Source organism: Paramisgurnus dabryanus, chromosome 3, assembly GCF_030506205.2.
Source record: "Paramisgurnus dabryanus chromosome 3, PD_genome_1.1, whole genome shotgun sequence".
Lineage (NCBI taxonomy): Eukaryota > Metazoa > Chordata > Actinopteri > Cypriniformes > Cobitidae > Paramisgurnus > Paramisgurnus dabryanus.
Window position 1 is genome coordinate 45,970,969 of NC_133339.1, and position 18,248 is coordinate 45,989,216.

At 38.7% G+C, this 18,248-nt stretch overlaps 1 protein-coding gene across 1 annotated transcript; it reads right to left on the reverse strand.

Moving 5' to 3' along the window:
- Positions 1-347: 347 nt before the first annotated feature.
- ubald2 (UBA-like domain containing 2) lies at positions 348-16,755 on the reverse strand. The gene is made up of 3 exons (XM_065263173.2): positions 16,429-16,755; positions 8,296-8,349; positions 348-1,413 (listed from the first exon to the last, which is right to left on the reverse strand). The coding sequence occupies exons 1-3, from the start codon at positions 16,546-16,548 to the stop codon at positions 1,063-1,065; spliced, it is 525 nt and encodes a 174-aa protein (XP_065119245.1). The 5' UTR covers positions 16,549-16,755; the 3' UTR covers positions 348-1,062.
- Between the last annotated feature and the right edge of the window lie 1,493 nt (positions 16,756-18,248).

Sequence of the window (18,248 nt, forward strand, 5' to 3'; positions counted from 1 at the left end):
CACAAAACTTTCATTTTTGGGTGAACTATCCCTTTAAGGGCTTATAATTTATATATCAGTGGCATTGTTTTGTCTGTTAGATGCACACCAGTAATGTTTATTCATAAGGTACATTGGTAAAAACTGCTTAAATATCCTAATATAACTTATGCCTAGTCCAGGCTTAAATCTAAACCCAGTCTGGAAAACCACCCCATCATATTATATATTCTCTGTATTCTCAGTTTTGCTTTGAGTATTTTTATTTTGTTTAACTATTTAAATATGATTTGTTTAAATATTTTAACTGGAAAACCTAATAAAATGATTGACAATTTGCTACTTCAGAGTTTAAACAGAAACCACACTAAAAGTTCAAAATTTTTAATCAAAAGGAAATAATTTTGCATATTTAAATTAATAACTGTATAATCAAACATAATGGACAGTGTTGTGATACCTGGAGTCATCGGAATAAATTTTTCCCAGAAATATTGCAACATTTATATATATATATATATATATTTTTCAATTCATAGACCAAAAAATGAAACTTTTTTGATACAAACTTAACTTAGTGTCTCAGTGTCCATACACTAAATATACGATGTGATGTGTTGTCATATAGTGGGCTCATTGTTCTGAATTCAAACACTAATTCCTCCTGGTTCTGGGATGAAGAACAGCATGATCGTCATGATATGTGACTTGTCGGTCGGCGGTTTTATTGCGAGTGCTTGTTGCCGACACAACGCTACAGAGGAGAAAAAGTCCGAGTACAGCGCCAAAAAACAAGATGATGAGAAATCTCCATCCGCATGCAAACTCATACAGTCGTCCGTGGCTGACTTCCTTCCACTGATAAAAGGAAACAAAGAAAATTCCCATTTTTTGGGGTACTCTTTAACTTCCATCATTTGTTTTTTTTAGTGGTTCTTCCCAGGTTTGAACAGACTTGAGATCGACAATAGATATAAAGAACAAAAGATCTTGCAATCGTTCATTTAGAAAACAGAATCAAAGAGTACCATGTCCTTTCCACAACACCCTAATTTATCCCTCCAGCCTTCCCACCGTCGAGTCTCATCTCTGGCCATGCAGGGCTGAAAAGACGGGGGTCTGCTGGGCGTTGGTGGGCTGGGAGACGGGCGGCCACGTGGGTGGCTGGTGCATGTGATGGTGATGATGATGAAGCGCGTGGTGACCCGTGGGAGAGGACGGAGGCAGCCAAACCGGCTGGTGACTGGGGGGTGACGCGGCCCAGAAAGAGCCGAATCCCTGTGCCGAGGAGTGTGGTGGTGGAGAGCACGCCATGGACACCTGAGCGGAGGATCCACCGGTGCCCGAACATTCAGACGTCCGCAGCTTGGAGAACATGGTGATGGCGTCGGGGAAGTTCGGTGGAGTGGCTGGAGTGTTGCGTGGAGTACACATCTAAACAAAAACAAACCACATTATTGTTCAGAAATCTGCTCTTTTATATTCAATTATATCATCTTACAGATTTATCAAGACCATTTCCAGCCCCATATGCATCACTTTAATAACATGTTTGTGATGAATGAAAGGGCTAGAGGAACTGACACAAACACCTGCCTAACTTCCTAAAAATCAAATACAACTAGACTTATTAGATAAACTTTCACTTTGTTAAAGATCAAAGTCAGTAAACAGAGGCTGAAGTTCATGCAAAAGTCATCGAGATCTGTATCCATCCCATGATTCCTTGAAACAGAGTGGGGTTTGCTTTATAACGCACACAGATGGCAGAGGAAAGTAGGACACATAGCTGACAGCCATTTCAGGTCCTGATAACTTTTCCTTTAATAACCACAACACACACACAGAGATCGTGTGACTGTTATAGAAGAAGGAAGCGGAGGAGGGTTTTATTTGGCTGGAGACGCAGCCGTCTGTTAAATGGGCCGATCTGACATCAGCGTCAGTATGAATATAAACACAGAAAAGGTTACTGGTAAAACAATCCTCAGTGTTTACACACACACACACACACACACCGTTCAGTAAACACATCACACAGTTCAACAGATCCTTGTCAATATGGTTGCATTTATTAAGCACGGGTGAATCACAATGACACAATCTTTTCTTTATTACATTTATGCATTTGGAAGCCGCTTTTATCCAAAACGATTTACTGAACATTACAAGACAAACATTTGATCAGTTGGCGTGTTCCCCCGGGATTGAAACCACAACCTTTTGTGCTACAGGAACAAAGACTTTTCAACCCTTATGTGTTGTTCGGGATGTTTTCATCCACTATGTGGTTTTTGGGTCTTAATTTGGCCACAAGTTTTTCTTTGTTTCAGCAAATTGAATGACTATTGGTGACAAATCTTATATTGACACATTTTGGCAAAAAGATTTGAAATTTTTCAAGAACTTAATACACCATATTTAACTCTTTCACCGCCATTGACGAGATATCTCATCAATTAAGAGAAAACGCTTCCCCGCCAAAGACGAGATTTTCCGTCTTTCCGCAATACCGCTATTATCCACCAGGTGGCCCTTTCGCAACTTTTTAAACCCGGAAGTATTGCCCTATGGCAAGCGGCTGCATGTCCGTGTCTGTATTAAAGATCGCTCTGAATGGGATCTCTATGAAAAGTCCGTCACAAAAATGGAATTATCTCTGATTTTTGCTCAAAATGTGGTGTTTTTGCAGAGGGTCTGTTCTTTCATTTGGTACATTGTATGTTTATATATTTAAAGAAGAACATTTTCTGGAAGGCATTAAACTTTGGTGAAAATCATGAAAAACGCTGGCGCTGGCTGGCAACTTTTTTAAAAAAACGCTGGCGGTGAAAGAGTTAAGACCATTTTGTGTTGTTCGTGGATGAAAACACCGACTAAATTAAATGGCTGTAAACATTTATCAGGTTAATATTTTTTCACATTTTTTGCATAAATCTGTTAATCAACCTCCGTACTGATCAAATTCAAACTACCAAAATTTCCATGATTTAACTCTTTAATTGACAAGTTCATAAGTGATGTTACTGATTTGGGGGAAAAACCCCAAAAAATGACATATTTTCAATATAAAAGGTGATTGTGGACTGGATTTTTTTTACCTCGGGCATAGGGTGGCCATTCGTGCCAGTTCTGCCAGACACGTCCCGAACATGTTTTCGGGTGCGTTCTCTGGAAGTCGTTTTACAGTTTTGGAATCAATTCAGGTGATCTCCGGGTCTGGCGCTACCACTTTTAGCATAGCTTAGCATAATCCATTAAATCTGATTAGAATATTAGCATCACGCTCAAAAATAACCAAGGTTTCTTGATAGGTTTTCTTTTTAAAACTTGACTCTTCTGTAGTTACATCATGACTGACAAAAAATTTAAAGTTGTGATTTTCTAGGTCGATATGGCTAGGAACTATAGTCTTATTCTGGCGTAATAATGAAGGACTTTCCTGCCATACCATGGCTGCAGGAGGCGCAATGATATTACGCAGTGCCCCAAAATAGTCCCCTGCTATTGAAAGTAACCAAGGGGACTATTTTCGGCTGCTGTGTAATATCATTGTGCCTCCTGCAGCCATTATTATGCCAGAATGACAGTATGGTTAGGAACTATATCTGCCTAGAAAATCACAACTTTTAATTTTCTGTCGGTCTTAGTACACGATGTAACTACAGAAGAGTTAAGCTTTAAATAGGAAAAATTTCAAAACTCTTTCGTTACTTTTGAGCGCGATGCTAATGGTCTAATCAGATTCAATAGATTATGCTAAGCTATGCTAAAGGTGGTACCGCCAGACCTGGAGATCGGATTGGATTCCAAAACGGTAAAAATCAAAAGTTTAACTTTAGGGGAGCTGGAAATGAGCCTATTTTCTAAAAAAAGTGGAGTGTCCCTTTAAAACATTGGCTTTGATGCATTTTTAGTAGGGATGCACTGATAGGACTTTTTTGGGCCGATACCGATTTAAACAGACAACTTCTGGCCGATACCTATATTAAACACTTGTATACAATACTATACAGTTGATCTGATTTTACTGAAGATGGATTTGATCTAATTAACATTCAACTGACCAACATAATAAGAGAGACACAAATTAAGCTAAAACAAATATAATAAGACAGCATGACAACCTTCAAAGGTGGTTTTTGCTATTCAGCATTAATTTTATTAACAACATTAACTCATTTTTTACATATAATGTATTTCTTTATGCAGTTAATTAATAAACAATCGGTATCGGCCTTTCTAGTGCTATTGCTGATATGCAGATGGTTTCAAATTCATCAAAAATTGGCCGATAAATATCGGTTGCCGATACATCGGTGCATCACTAATTTTTTGTTTTTGTCCAGCATCGGATTTTATTTTTTCTCCCTCATTTACTGTTTTTGCCCAATTGACTTCCATTATAATGACATTATTTATTACAAAGCCAAGATACTTTATAATCATGTATTCTAAATTGTTGGTTTTTCCTTTTGCAAAGAGGTAAAATGTGTGTGTGTAAGAAATTAGTATTGCAGTTTTCAAGTATAGGATTAGTTATCACAAAGGTGACAGAACGTTTGCTTCTTGCAGGGGGGCAAACATTGTCAGTGGGCGTTTAGCAATCACATTGGTATCTTCAATTTAAATCAAGTCCCGCACTTTATTTTCTCTCTCACGAACTTTACTTCTAATTGACATCGGATTATTAATATGTAATGGATGTATTTTATTAAGTCTACAATACTGCTTGGCTGGATGGGGCTTGAGACCGTCGCACACTCGGTGCTATATAGCACCAAAAGTGGTTCTTTGTTCGTAATCATAGAAGAACCATTTTTAGTGCCATATAGCACCGGTGAAGCACCTGTGTAGAACCATATAGTGCTATGTAGAACCATATGTGGTGCTATATGGCCCCTATATGGTTCTACACAGGGGCTTCACCGGTGCTATATGGCACTAAAAATGGTTCTTCTATGATTACGAGCAAAGAACCACTTTTGGTGCTATATAGCACCGTTTGTTTTTAAAGTGCAGGGTGGGCTAAGACCCCCCAAGCCCCCCCTTGACACTGATAATTATCAACAAATATATTTAAAAAATATATAATTTTGACTTATACAATGTATTGTTTGCTATTGCTACAAATATAAAATAAAAAGTTCTGTCAAATGCATAAATGTAAAATGTTATTTTTTTTTAGAAATGTACCTCCCTTTCAGTCCCATAAAAAGGGAAGCTATACCCCTTCAGGATAACCTTAATTTGATTGAGTCTGTTGAAAAATAGTCCACCTGGCCCAAAGGTCCCAGTATAAACATGACCTACAGACAACCACAGCGCTCGGCACTGCCTCAGGAGGAGTGACGGGAGGCAGAATATACAACAATAACAAACCCCAGTGCAGCTGAAGGGAGGGCGTATCGCCCAGTTTATCAGGTTCCTCTGATGTCAGCAGGTTCAGACCCGTGACTTTGTGCCTTTAGCTGCTCTGGTTACCTGCATTCTGCCCTCACCAAAACCAAAACAAGCCCATCATGATGCATTCTGAGGGATACAAGCACTTCCTTAAACCAATAAACAAATCTGTTATTAAAGCATGTGGACCTGTGTTAAAGGTTTTATTATGTGGAAATGATACCATAACTTTATAGTACCAGTTTTAAAGGATCAATAACACATTTACTAGTGTATACACATTAACCACGGTTGGTCGTGTGAATTCATGTCATTGATTTGGTTTAGCTGGTTAAGCTTATGACCTTATATCTTCACATATTTGTTATTAATAATATAAAAATAGTAAATTTTAACATACTTTTATTATAAGTAATGTATAAGTATTATATCTATAATCTACATGAGGACCAAACATAACTGGCCAGAATTTTTATAATCTTAAGAAAAGGAAATGACTAATAAGTGTCTCTTATATTCAGTGTACACATCTACACACAATGAGTAATGGCGCACAAACAAAAAACCACACACAAACGCATCTGGTCTTTGCTCCGCCTCTTTGTCCATATATGGTATCCTGCTGGATGATGTAATGGCTGCACTCAAAACAAAAACAAACGCACTCCCTCCCTAACCACAATCCCTCTCTCGTGGAAAACAGAGAAGGAAACGGTCAACGGCACAATACGAACACATTCAGACACGCAGAACATCAAGGGTGGAGCTCAACGCTGGCTTTAAAACCACAATATGACTGCAAACCGTGACGCATCCACTGGGACTGTTCTGAGAGAGAAAATAGATTGCATAACCCTCAGACTGAAGAACAGCAGTCGCATGTCTGGTTTTTCAATAGGACACAATGCCGAACATGGCTGGCTGTTTAAACCATACAAAGAGGTGGTGATCGATCGAGTCGTAGGAAGGGAGGCTGTGATTTGCTCATACTTCTTAGACTTTTTTATTTCAATTCAGGCTATAAATGGTCTCAGACAGGATGTGGAGACGTGAATGGGACTCACAGCTGGACTGTTTTCAGACTGTACAACATTCACACCGTTTCTCACGGTTTTTAATGGGACACATTGGCTCCGTACCAAAAACTAGTGAGCTGCCTTCATAGTAAGCTCTATATTAAGTCAACTGATATGTATCAGCGACTAAATGGATACGAATAAGCTCTGTAAAGTAGTAGCAACTTGCACTTAATATGCAGCATATGTAGGCAGCTCACTATAGGTTTTGGAACAAAGCCATCATGGAAGACAGGACAGAAAGCTCTCTTTTCCATCCTACGCCGTCTTAATTGGAAATCATACAGCAAAAATGACATGTATGGACTGCAAACATATTACACGTCATATTCAGTATTATAAATCCTGAGCCAGAACTATAGTTTAGTTTTTATCCATACAAATGGTCCACATACAGTGTGGGATGCGTGCACTGTACGAGCGCCACGAGATTTTTGTAACCGTGCATACTTTGTACGTGTAGGTCGCACATGCGCGTACAGGAATATGTAGTAGCCCAGAAGATGGAGTGCATTTTGTGGCAATGCCCATGCGTTCGACCATGCACGTATGTTCATGCAATATACACACTATACTCCAGGCTTTAGTTGACAAAATGTTAAAGGTACAGTGTGTACATATCCGAAGGATCTTTTCGAGTGTTCAGTGGTGTATAAAGACCTTACATAAAGAGCTGAATTGTTTTTATTACCTTAGGAGTCATTTTTATCTACATGCACCGCAGGGCCCCTTTTACGGAAGCCGCCATTTTGCGCCATCATGTTTCTACATTAGCCCTTAACGGACAAACTGCTATACAGAGTGCATTTGTCACCAAGCTGTCTCGTTCGGTGACGGCTACCATAGCTTCTTTATGTGCTTCGAAAGGGAAGGGTGCAATACGCAACCTCACCTATAGATGCCGCTAAAATCTACACACTGCACCTTTAAATGTTCTCTTATTTGTAAGGATTATGGTCTGGTTTCACAGACAAGGCTTAGCTAAAGTCAGAACTCTACCGTTTTGAAATATGCAAATTTTCCAGCTCCCCTAGAGTTAAACATTTCATTTTTACCATTTTGGAATCCATTCAGCCGATCTCCGGGTCTGGCACTATCACTTTTAGCGTAGCTTAGCACAATCCATTGAATCTGATTGGACCATTAGCATCGCGCCTAAAAAATAACCAAAGACTCTTTTCCTATTTTAACTCTTCTGTAGTTACATTGTGTACTAAGACCGACGGAAACATTTAAAGTTGTGATTTTCTAGGCCGATATGGCTAGGAACTATACTCTTATTCTGGCATGATAATCAAAGACTTTGCTGCCGAATTGGCTGCAGGAGGGGCAAAGATACTACATAGTGCTCGAAAATAGTCCCCAGCTATTAAAAGGGGGACTATTTTCGGCTACTGCGTAATATCATTGCGCCTCCTGCAAACTGCAAAACGGTAAGAATCAAAAGTTTAACTCGAGGAGAGTTGAACATTAAAAAATTGGAGTCCCTTGAAAATGTAGTCCAACTTAATAAATGACGCTGTGCATGCCAATCCATGAAGGTCAGCCAATCGTGAGAGAGTTTTGTCTTAAAGGTACAGTAACACAAGCATCCTGTGGTCAGAGAGAAGCTGGAAAACGGTCAAGAAAAACAATTACAGCTCGTTCTAAGAAACCTTCCTGGAAAAAATAAAACTAAAACAAATCTTTTTAATATGTCCTCATTAATAATATCTGCAGTGTTCAGGAAACCTCCTCGTTCTCTGAGATGCAAAACTGCTCGTCTCATGACAATGACAGGATGTCCAGCACGCCGCTGTTTTTTTATTTCTTCTCTATATGAACTGAATGCACTTACCATCTGGTGATGACTGGGGATGTTGGCCTCCTGGAAAAAAGAGCTCAGAGCCGTCTGCAGAAAGAGAGAAAGAGAGGAATAAAACAGTGTTAAAACATGAATGAGGACAGGAACTTTGGTTTGTAAACTGTGCTCAGTAAAACAATTGTTCGCCTACTCCCCCTTCCTGTGAATGCCCGTAGGTCAGTCGGTCCAAAAACTCAGTGATCTAAAAAAAGGGTTTCCAAGCAGTCACACACAATCTGAAGAGACTTCTGAGAATTACTACACTAGTCACCTTAAAGGGCAACTTTCAGTGACACCAAACTATATTTGAGTCAACTACAAGTACACCACTTTATGCCCTTGGTATTGAAAACCTTGCCGTCTGTATAAGGATTCACAATAAACACAGGCTGCATCCGAAACCTACTATATAGTATGTGCGACAGAAGTATGTCAGAATTTACAGTACTCATAAAAGAGTAGGGGGGAAAAGTAGCCGGATGGCCTGCTTCTTTCCGCTGGATACTAAAGTGTAGGGCAGGGAAGTCCAATCCTGCTCCTGGAGGGCCGGTGTCTCTACAGAGTTTTATTCCAACCCTAATCAAACACACCTGATCCACCTAATCAAGGTCTTACTAGGCAGACTAGATACTTTGAGGCAGGTGTGTTGAGGGAAGTTTTAGCTAAACTCTGCAGGACACCGGCCCTCCAGGACCGACTTTGGGCACCCCTGGTGTAGGGTAACCAGGTGTGCCATTCTTCCCGGATGTGTCCTGGCCAGGATTTCGTGTGCGTCTTCTAGAAGTGGTATTTGTTGAACGCATACGTCATGAAGATTCTTACCTTTCAGTTAAAAACATAAGACATACAATTGTAGTTTCATTCTTACCTTTAACTGTAAAGGTTGCTTTTTTGAAATAGAACCTGGAATAATAAACCTTGATGATGTATGCGGTCGACAAATTAGACTTTCAGAAGATGCACCCCGAAATCCTGGCCAGGACGCTTCTGGGAAGAATGGCATGTATGGTCACCCTACACTTTAGTATCCAGCCGAAAGAAGTAGGCCATCCGGGTGCGAAAAAGAGATGAGTTTCGCTTTGCAGCGTTAGCTTAAAGGGACACTTCACCCATTTGCATTAAGCTTTGTATAGTTAGAACCCCAGTCATGTTTTTGAATGGTCATGCATCATTTTCTCAGTTGCCGCTGAGACAGGAGAAATACAGATTTCAGTGTTGCACTTCCTTCTTTCAATGATGTAAAAATCATCATTTTGCATCATTGAAAGAAGGAAGTCTAATATCTTTGTTGAGGGAGTGAGACACACTTATATATATAACACACTTTCAATAAAGATTAATGTTTCTACGGGTGAAATGCTCCTTTAAGCATTAGCTATAACAGGCATAACTAGGTTATTTCAGAAAATAGTATCGGATCAGTACATGGGTTCAAGTATTCACCGATTCCAATGGCAGAATATTTTGTGGCATTGGCCGCATCCCTAACGCTGGATTTCCACCAACTGCAGAGCGGCTGCAGATCGGCTCCGCTGCGTTACGGCTCTGCACTCCACCAATAACCACCAGTTCGAATTTGTTGCAAAGCGGCTGCGTGCTGAAGTGACGAGGACCCATGAGGTCTCGCAGATTCACATGATGATCGCGCGATATCTAGTTCTGTCTCCGCCCATTATGACGTTAAATTATGATGTTTTGCTGGACCAGCCCAGATCATGACACGAGATGTCGCGGATTCAGGTATTGCGGAGCTGTCCGGCATCCGTCAAAAACAGAAGCTCTGCGTATTTTTTTCCGGAGGGCTGTGGATGGCCGGAGCTGTGACGAATTCTGAACGCAGTCAGTGGAAATACACACATCGACTTGATTGGAAACCGATTGACTCTGCCGCCGTTCCACAGTGGATCCGCAGCCAGTGGAAATCTAGCGTAATGCCAACATGGCGAATGTACTATGTCCAGATATCATGCACACTACAGTATGCAAAACATACTATATTTGAGCTTGTTAAGTATTTACTGAGTCAAAATCATTTCGGCAATATTGCCTCCAGCAATGGAATGAGTGTAAGGCGGGACTAATCTGCTTGACCGACCAATAGCAGATTGGAAACGTTCAGGACAGGTAATAATTACAGACTTTAAAGAGGACGTGTCATAAAAAACTGACTTTTTCCATGTTTACGTGCTATAATTGGGTCATCAGTGCTTCTATCAACCTAGAAAATGTGATTAAGCATGTTAAAAAATAAGTCACTGAAATCTGGCTCTCCTTGTGATGTCAGAAGGGGATAATACCGCCCCTTAATCTGCACTATCCAACCATAGCACTGCCATTTAGTGCAGAGATCAGCTCATTTGCATTTTAAAGGACACACCCAAAACGGCACATTTACAAAGTGGCAATTTTAACATGCTATAATCAATGTAATTTTGAGCTAAAACTTCACATATGTACTCGGGGGACACCAAAGATTTATTTTACATCTTAGAAAAGTCTAGTGAAATGTTTTCTTTAAATCTAGCCATGTAATCATCTGTAAAATATTTGAGTCCCAGAGCATAACTTTGAATGAGTCAATGGCATTATTTCAGCTGAATACTCCACAATGATTCACACGCCAAAGTCAACAGTTTCAAAATATTGCTCAATACACGAATGTCTGGTCTTCTCTCTTCTGGTAACACTTCCCATCTTCCCGTCCCCCCCCTCTGGGCCCCTCCCCTTGTCTTTATATCTCTCCATCTCCCTTTCTGTTTAACAACAGTCACGGTTAGTGCAGGAATGCTTGACGTGACACACATATCAAGACCAACTCGCCAATCCGCCATTGTTTCCTGCGCTACTAAACCACAGAGCTCTTTGTCATCAAATCTTCTCCATCCCTCCCCCAAACACCATCATGTGTACAGAGATTGTTCTCATTCATGTTCTCCGCTATTGCTCATTTCCTACTGCGCACATATGGTTATGCCTCCAAACAACACTCGCTTGTACAGTCCATCTGTATTGTGTTAACGTTGGCACTAAGTGCTATTGTATTCCTGAGCTCACAAACCTGGCATCTGCGCTTACAATAAGTCTGTATGGATGGATAAACTATACAGGTCACAAAAATAAATGTAGCCTTTCTGTCGCCTAAAGTTTGATTTAAGACAGATATTATGTTTCTGTCCAAGTGGGCAACGAAGGCCAGACTCTTTGCCAGGGGTCCTGGAGGGCCGATGTCCTGCGGAGTTTAGCTCAAGTTTTACTCAAGCAGACCTGAACAACTAATCAAGGTCTAAAGAGACACCTGAAAACTACAGGTAGGCGAGATTTTATCAGGGTTGGAGCTAAAATCTGCAAGATATCGGCACTCCAGGGCCGACATTGCCTAACGCTGCTCTATGCTGATAGTCATAACAAGCGCGTCTATGTGAAACTGGAGCTTAAAACAAACATTCAAATGTGATGCCAAAAAATGCTGTTTAGGACAGGAGCTCAATAGGTTTTGAGACATGGCCAAAATGTTTCTCCGACATCTAAGCATATGCTGCCCATTAGTTTTAGCTGTTCCTCGTATGGGAATAACTGCGTGCAGAACATGCCCATAAGAGCTCTCTTATCGACACAATGCACACTTACAACAAACCAGGTCATGTGCAGCCTTTAGGGATAAATAGATACTCTATATAGAAGCTACGAGAGCAAACTAAACATCATTTGCTCCTAAGATCACTGTAGTGTGGATTCTGCACTGAGAATAGTAACAGATCCACATCTGCGTTCCGGCCATCCCGCACCCCAATCCGGCCATCCCGCATCCCAGTCTGGGGTGCGTTTGCCAAAAGCATCGTTAGCTAACTAGGGTCTTTGTTACTATTGAACTCTATTGGCAATGACAGAACATGTGACCATAGTTGCTTTCGGGAAACACACCCCTGGCTGGTCTAAAACGGAGTTTGAATATGATTTTTGAGATAAATATTAGCAAGAAATTTGAAATCTACTAGAAAAGCTTTGTTTCTTGCTTGGTGTTCTGAAGTAGGTTTGTGAAATAATCAGCAATTATGACTTCTAGACAGACGCCCAGATAGTTGCAGACCACACTGCTCTGCAATCCTTCCAATCTGGTCTACTATTTAGATAAATTCATCCAAGAGTCCACATTTAGACAAACATCTCTGTACAAGGAATGCGGTTCAGAATACGCTAAAAACTAGAATAGACATTTGTCGATAATTAAAAGCCTGGTTACAATACAGCCAGCCCATGCGCATTCTGCTAGAGCGAGGGCGGGGCCTTGATTTGCGGCTTTACTTCCTGCTCACTACTCCGCAGGACTGGTCCCGAAATCGCTACTGCGTAGACTCGAGACCCAAGATGTCAGCGCTGTATCGGGACACTGGCGGGCAGCGTCACTTTTCACCACTGGAAGAGAGCTAACAGGCGTCGTCCATCTTTTTTTACAGTCTATGGTCAACGCGGACGTCGACGACAACACAGAAGTATATATGGAAACCGACACATCACGGCTACGCCGTAGGACCTACGCACAACTATAATGAGCCCTTTAAGCATCATTTGGACCAGACTTGCTCTTCACTCCTGATGTTATTACAGAATGAGATCAAAAGGTTAAGAGACGACTTGTGTGACCCCTACATGTGTCACCGAAGCAATGCGTCACATAGAAGAGCCACAGAAAGAAGACACCTGTCCTAGGCATGCATTTGGTACAATCAATCGTTGTGCTACGACCCGAGAGAAAAAGGAGAGAGCTTAATCAACTACTTGTTCTAATATTAGTTCTTACACCAGATCGCTCATCAGAAAGTACATTTGAGAAACCATCTGGATCCTGTGAATCCTTCAAGATAAACCTGGAGCTGAACTCAGTCTTTCAATGTGATCTAAGAATGTAAACACAAGAACTACGTCCACAGGGTGTGTGTTGTGAGGGTGTATGGGTGTGTATGTGGTTGACTTACTGCAAACTTTCACAATCAAAAGACTAAACAAAATAAGTTACAAAACACTGACAAACCTTAGTTTCATTTCTGAGGCAACGCGATGACAAAACCAGACCAGAATTTGTCTAACAAAGTCACAATCACACTTTACGATTGAAAGCAGTAGAAATGGTTTTAAATCTTATTCACATTCTTAATCATCAGCGCTTCTGTGTTTTTACTTTTATACATTCATGCATTCAGCAGATGCAATACAAGGTATACACAATTCCTTTACGAGTAACACATTACCTACATTATTATAGTCATATTCAAAATATGACTTTTTAAAAAGTGAAGTAATAAACTGGCCATTCAAATACCCAAGTGTAACTTTCCAACAATACAACATGATAATGTATGAAATAGGGGTGAAAGAAAATAGTGTTACATGCAAGTTAACATGACAAATTTTTACTGTATCGATTCTCAAAAATGCGATAGATACTTAAAAACAAAAATAATTCAAGATTAAAGGCCGTTTTTATTTAGAGTTTACATCCCAAAAACTAAATAGCATTATTCTAATGTTAAACAGAGACAGGAAGTATTAACATAGGGGTGCGCCACAAATGTTTTTGTTAAGATTTGCATATGGTGGCGTGTTCTTAATGACAAAATTTCCTAAAATTATATACAAAAATAGGAAATATTCCAATATATCCCTTAGCGTTACATTATCGCCACACAGCGCAAAATATTATATTGTGATACGTAATGTATAACAAAATTCTTGCCGATACACAGACCTAGTTTTTCACTGCTTATTACACAGCATTCTAAAATGCTTGATTCTGATTGGTCAGTCGCGACATTCCAAAGTTCATTGTTTTCAGATAACTATCGCTCAAAACTAATAACACACTGCAAATAAAAGTAAATGTGTTTACCTCGCAGAAGGTCTGTATTTGTTGAAAATTAGCTATTTAATGCTCCTTATCTTACTTATGAGATAAATAGGCATAAATAAAACTATACTTTTTACTGGTTCTTTATACAATCTCTTTCCCCGCCATTGACGAGTTATCTTGTCAATCCGCAATACTGCTATTATCCACCAACTTATAAAACCTGGAAGTATTGCCATAGTTTTGAGGATCACTTTGCATCTGATCTCTATCAAAAATCCTTTACAAAAATGGAATTATCTCAGCCTTTTGCTGAAATTTTTTTTTTAGAGAAACCTAGCCATATTTGAGAGGTGATAAAAAGAGAACTAATGAAGGTAGGATGAAACTTTTTTGTTTGAAAGCAGAGGGTCTGTTTATATCGAAAGAAGAGCATTTTCTGGGAGGCATTAAACTTTTGCGAAAATTAGAAAAAAGCTGACGCGGAAAGAGTTATGTAAAACCACTTTGTTCAGTACGTAAGGAATAATGTACAGGAAGCAGGTTGTTATCGCAAAAGAAGCCCCGACAGTGTAGTACTGAATACAATAACAACAGGCTGTCTATACATTATCCCTTACATATTAAACAAAGTGGTTTTACGCAATATAAAGAAACTGAGAAACATAAGGAGTATGTAAGGCATAGTATTATTCATTAGATAAGATGCTAGTATTTCCTTCTCAACTCATTATATGTTTCTGTGACAAGCGAGCAGAGTAAACTTTACCCTACATACCGCGGTTGTGATAAATACAATCAAACCCCTCACTGGCATTCAAAACACACACACACACGTGTGTGTGTGTGTGTGTGTGTGTGTTTTATAAACACTAAACACACATAATAACTTGTCTTACTTGTTTGAAAAGCAAACCAAATGTGCATGTGTCCTAACTAACAATCATGCAAACATTTATCAACATATCAAAATAATCAACACAACCTACTAACAACAAGCACAATAAACACAAAACCTACTGTACATTTCACACTGAATGGGAATATGAATGATAAGTGTGCATGTATGGCTTTATTTGGATGCATTTTACCATATAAACAAAAGAGCGCTCTCTCTCTCTCTCTGTGTGTGTCTCTCTCGCTCTCTCTCTCTCTCTCTCTCTCTCTCTCTCTCTGTGTGTGTGTGTGGGATATTATTACTCTGAGCTTGAAATTTTTCTTATTTTTAATGGTTTTATATTCTTAATTGTGCTGTTATAAAGGCGTTTGAAAAATCTCTCTCTCTGTGTGTGTTTGTGTGCGTATGGCTTGCTTTCTCTCTCTCTCTCTCTCTCTTTATGTTTTATCTCTCTCTCTCTCTCTCTCTGTGTGTGTGTATATGTTTGTCTGTGTGTATATTATGTGTGTTGCAACACTCGTGAGGAAACAGTAAGATTTTCTTTTAAAGCATGTCCGTTTGTGGTGAACACTTCCTCCTTAGGAAAAAACACTAAAACGAACCATTTTTAGAAAATACAATACTTCTCTCTGCGTGTAGTGTTTTAGTGTCGAGCAATATTTGACACTGTATATTGTATGCTGTATATAAATTTGGCACATTTCTACAAAACTCAAGAAGCATTTACAGTACATTTAATATATTATTCAGTACATACTGATATATTTCATCACTATGTGTGTGTCACCTGGGATCGAGCCCATGACCATTGCGTTGCCAGCTCAATCATCCACCAATTGAGCTACATACACTTTAAGTGTCCACATAGGATTAACATTGCAGTTGCATTGCGAAACGTTTCTATTCCTTTATCTTTATCTCTCCTTCAACCCTTCATTCATCGATCCGTGTCTCTATCTATCTATCTGTCTGTCCATCTGTAAATGTCAGATCACAATCTATCTTTAATCTGGCAAATGTAAAATCATCTGTTTCTCAGTGTCAAGGTTTTATCTCTAAACCTGCTGCTAGTGGGGATTCAAACACAAAGCTGCTCTGCCTAATTGTTTCCTCAGACTCACAATGGCTAACCAGCTAACAACCCTAAACCATTAACATCATCAATCTCAACATTATGACATGGGTTACTGGCGTTTAACAGAAAACCAAACACTATCCGTGCTTTTATTCCACAATACATTTCTCTATATCCATCTAAACAGCCGTTTGGCTACATATCTGGAGACAGAGCCCACATCAAACAGTCAATGTTGGGGTTAAAACACTAAAATAAAGACGCGTGATTAATTTAATCTGTATGTTTGATTGATCGCTGAAGGATGATTACCTCAAACTGCCAGTGCGCCGCCTGCAGCAGCTGCTTCGCCTGATCAGCCGCGCAGCCCGCAGTCAAAACAAACTGGTTAATCATCACTTGATGTCTCAACTCGTCCATATTCACCGACATCGCCGCTATTCGGTGCTCCGCGACTCCCGTCTTGCTCTTTACCCGTGCGACGCGTAAACGATCGTGAATAGCGAGCGTCCCTGCCAGGCCCTTCCTGCACGCTCTCGCCTCGCTCTCCTTCCAGTAACAACAAATATTTTCATGTCATCACCACCGACAACAAACCCGAACTCGACCCCTGATTGGCCGCCGAGCCAAAACAACGAGTACACACGGACGTCCCATTGGTCGCTCGACGAATTATCAATCGGCTCGAGTGACGTAATTTAAAGCATCCCGTCGCTCGTGGTTGGACGCTGATGTGTGCCATCTACTCGCTCATTGGTCAGAATAGCGTGAAGGCGACGTGTAACGATTGGTCAAAGAAATATTTTTTATTTAACTGTTACATTGCTAATAATAATAACTTAATTATTATTATTTATTTAACGACAACAACAACATTATTATTTATTATTATTATTACTGTTATTACTGTCATTTTCGTAATTATATTACCATTATTATTGTTGTTTTCAACTTTAAATTTCAAATATTTAATGTAATTTATTTGTCTTCTTTGTAAGTAGTCAAGTTTAAGTAAGAGTATGTACAGTCAGGTGTTCATAATGACAGAACCAAACTAAATAAAATTTTATTTAAAGATTTTATTTTTTTATTATTATTTCTTCATTTTATTTGTTTATTTATTTATTTTATTTTTGAATTATTTTGTATTTCATTATTATTTTGTAATTTATTTTATATTATTATTTATTTATTTATTTATTCATTCATTTAAATTTAATTTAATTGTATTAATTTATTTTATTTTATTTATTTTTATATTTATTTGTTTAATTATTCATTAATTAATTAATTCATTATTTTATTTTATTTTATTTTTTATTATTTTTTTATTTTATTTTATTTTATTTTTGTGTGTTATTTCATTTATTTTATTTTATTTTATTTTATTTTATTTTATTTTATTTTATTTTATTTTATTTTATTTTATTTTATTTTATTTTATTTTATTTTATTTATTTATTTTTTACGACCAGCTGACTCACTGAACATTATCTTTTGTTTATTCCTCACCCAAATTCACACTTTGAATGACACATCACTATATAATCTCTGATGAACTGATGCAAAATGAACCATACTGAACTTTCTGTGTCACATGATAAATATCAAAGTCATTATTAATAATAACATTTAATAAACGATTAAAGACATTAGACTGATTTACTTTTATGCATTTGCAAATACTTTTACAGTGCATTCAAGGTATACATTTTATCACTATGTGTGATGATTAAACCTATGCCTTTTTTTTAACACAATGCCTACCAAGTGAGCTAAAGGAAACAATTATTTTGTTCATTAAATACATTTTATTAGCACATACATATTAATGTCCCATGGCCATTTATCCTTCAGTCACATATAAAGGTGAATGTTCTTGATCATGCTTTGAAATTAGCTCGAGAATTTCAACCCACCCAACAGAGGGACTGAATTATTTAAACCGGGTGTCAGAGAAAGGCTATCTATAATGTAATGGAGCTGGGCGTTTCTTCTGCTTTCTGTGTGTATCTGGATGTATGAAGGGATTCAATGACATTATTATCAACGGAGAGACAAAGTTATGGAAGCTATATCATACAAATATTAAGAAGTGAGGCATAACATCTTTTGGATGTTTTATCAATTGC